Here is a 3,277-nt window from a genome sequence, read left to right on the forward strand (position 1 = left end):
TATATATATACATATATATATATATATATATATATATATATATATATATATATATATATATATATATATATATATATATATAGAGAGAGAGAGAGAGAGAGAGAGAGGAGGGTTCAATTGAGAAAAAAAATGTTGAGAATGAGGGAATCATTCTCAGTCACACATTTATTTTGCTGCAAAACACTTAAACGTACCGTCGGAATGGGTAACGGATACACATGTGTTTTTCTAACCAAACATATTTCCTTAAAGTATGCTAATCATTACCTTAAAATAAACAAAAACATATTTTTTTGTGTTTTTTATTTTTAGATTACTATATTTATCAAAAATTTATGTATATTTATATCAAAATTCATAATTTTTTATTCTCTATAAATAGACATCCATATTGATATAGTTTTAAGACAAAATAAAAAAAATATTTTTTTCATAGTTTCAACTATCGTTATTCATAATTGAATAAAACGCATCAGATTTTTATTACAGTACATTCGTTATTCACTTATGAATAAAATGCATTCTTAAAATTTTTTACAATTTAAGTATCGTTTATATATGAATATAACACGTTATAAAGTTTTCTTACCTGAAATATATTTTTTTTACATTATATTTCGTCACATGTTATATTTATATATGAATAAAACGTGTATTAATTGTCGTCATATGTTATATTCATATATTAATAAAACATTTCTAAGATTTTTGTTACAGTTCATTTGTTATTCATATATAAATAAGTAGTATGTTAAAAAAATGAAGTGTTTTGAAAATTTGAACTACTTATTCATATAGGAATAACAAATGAGTTGTAACAAAATTATGATAAATGTGTTATTCGTATATAAATATAACTTGTAAGGAAAGTCAATACACGTTTTCTTCATATATGAATATAACATGTAACGAGAGTTGATGTAAGCTGTAAAAAGTTTATTATATGGTATATTTATATATGAATGATATTTAATCTGTAAAAAAAATTAATCATATTTTTTATTCATAAGTGAATAACAAATATGATGTACTAAAAATCTGATTCATTTTTATTCACTTATGAATAACGATAGCTGAAAATATTAAAAAAAAAATTATTTTATCTTAAAACTATATCAATATGTATGTCTATTTGTAGAGAATAAAAAATCATAAATTTTGGTATATTTAAAATCATTTTTCGATATAAATAACTTCTTAAAAATTTAAAAAACGAAAAAAAAACTATGTTTTGTATATATTAAGGTAATGATTAGCATAGTTTAAGGAAACATGTTTTGTTGGAAACACATGTGTATTCCTTTCCCATTTCCGCTGGTACGATGGAGACTTTTGCGGCAAAAATAAATGAGTGGCTGAGAATGATTCTCTCATTCTCAACCTTTTTAATTTTCTGTTGGAAATTTAGTATAAATATTTATATTTTTACTAACTTTGGACATATATAAATATATACATATGGTTTATATATAACGAACTCTAAGTGAGTTTGTGTTCTCCTCCATGAGGACTTCGAAACGATATATTATATGTCCAAAATAGAGTATAAGTGAATGAGATATCGATACTCAAAGATGGGTATTTGAGAATAAGTTTAGCAAAAGAGAGGAATGTGGGAATGAGTCCCACATTGGTAGAGAGACCAAACTCAACAAGGTTTATAAGCTTCATTGCATGGAAGGCTTACAAGCGTGTGTCTATGGTTATGCTACAATTCCTACCCGCGCGCAGGGGGGGGGGGGTGCAAATCTTGGTTCCGTAGACCAAAAACACCGAACTCGTGCATGGACGCGACCTGCGGACACGAATGCAGCTCCAAAAACTCGCGCTACCCTCATTTTTGCTAAAATTGACAGTTTTGGTCCCTATTTTTGAATTTTGTAACGGATGCATTAATTGCGTAATTAATGACATTTATTGCCATTAAACGCTCAATCAATTAGTGATTTGTTTCCGTTTCACGATTCAACTATAAAAGAAGACCTTGCCGTCTCATTCAAACACACGAATGAAATTGCTCTTCTTCTTCTTCCTTCTCTGCACTCCTGCTTCCGGCGATTCTTTCAGGCAAGTGGTGATATCCGGCAGTACACAATACTGTTTAAGTTGTTGTACCCTAGGGAACAGACGGCGAATCTGTTTAAGGGAATCGAGTCCAACTCGAGCCTCAACCACATCGTTTGCATCTAATTTTTTCTTTACAGGAACCTTTCAAGGACGAAAACGAAGACATTATACTAACAGTCTTAAACAGATTTTATTCTTTGTTCTAAAACTTTCGTTTTCTGTTTTTTTATTCTAAAATCGAGTTTGTATCGATTTTTTTTCTTCCTGTGATATATTTGATTATGGTTGCGATTCTTTCAGAATGTCTGCAACTCCCGTTGGTACTGGAACTCCTGCTGTTGGTGCTGCCCCTGCTGTGAACCCAAATGCACCGGTTCCAAACATCATGGCTAATCATGCTGAGAGACCTGAAAAATTTTCTGGTCTGAACTTCAAGAGGTGGCAACAGAAGATGCTGTTCTACTTGACCACCTTGAACCTGGCTCGGTTACTAACAGAAACTGCTCCTGTAATTGCTGAGGGGCAGGCTGATGCTCAATCTGTGAATGCAGTGGATGCATGGAAGCATTCAGAATTTCTGTGCCGCAACTATGTGTTGAATGGGCTAACAAATGCACTTTACAATGTTTATTGTAAAGTTGCAACTGCTAAGGAACTATGGGAGTCGTTGGAAAGGAAGTATAAGACAGAAGATGTTGGACTATGGGAGTCGTTGGAAAGGAAGTATAAGACAGAAGATGCTGGAACTAAGAAGCATGTTGTTGCTAAGTTCTTGGAATACAAAATGGTTGACTCGAAATCTGTTATGAGTCAAGTCCAAGACCTTCAGGTCATCATACATGATAACAATGCAGAAGGGATGGATCTTGATGAATCATTCCATGTTGCATCAATGGTTGAAAAACTTCCTCCTGGTTGGATAGACTTCAAAAATTACCTTAAGCATAAGCGAAAGGAGATGTCTGTGGAGGAACTGGTGGTGCGTCTTCGCATTGAAGAAGATAATAGAATGGCCTTGAAGAAAGGCAGTGAAGTTGAATCTTCTAAGGTTCATATGGTGGAAGCTGGTCAAACTTCCAAAAGCAAAGGCAAGGGACCTCACAAAGGGAAAGCAAAGGGCAAAAACCTAGGCCCCAAGGCAGGAACTTTCAAGAAGAAGTTCAAGTGCTACAACTGTGGCCAACGGGGTCACAAGGCTCCCTCAACCTAA

At 32.7% G+C, this 3,277-nt stretch overlaps 1 protein-coding gene across 1 annotated transcript; it reads left to right on the forward strand.

Annotated features, from left to right (window-relative positions):
• Positions 1–2,368: 2,368 nt before the first annotated feature.
• LOC145126929 (uncharacterized) lies at positions 2,369–3,277 on the forward strand. Its single transcript, XM_079062200.1, has one exon. It carries the CDS (start codon positions 2,369–2,371, stop codon positions 3,275–3,277), a length of 909 nt encoding a protein of 302 aa, XP_078918326.1.

The sequence above is a fragment of the Lactuca virosa genome, chromosome 7, assembly GCF_052849685.1.
Source record: "Lactuca virosa cultivar CGN04683 chromosome 7, Lactuca_virosa_CGN04683_v6, whole genome shotgun sequence".
Lineage (NCBI taxonomy): Eukaryota > Viridiplantae > Streptophyta > Magnoliopsida > Asterales > Asteraceae > Lactuca > Lactuca virosa.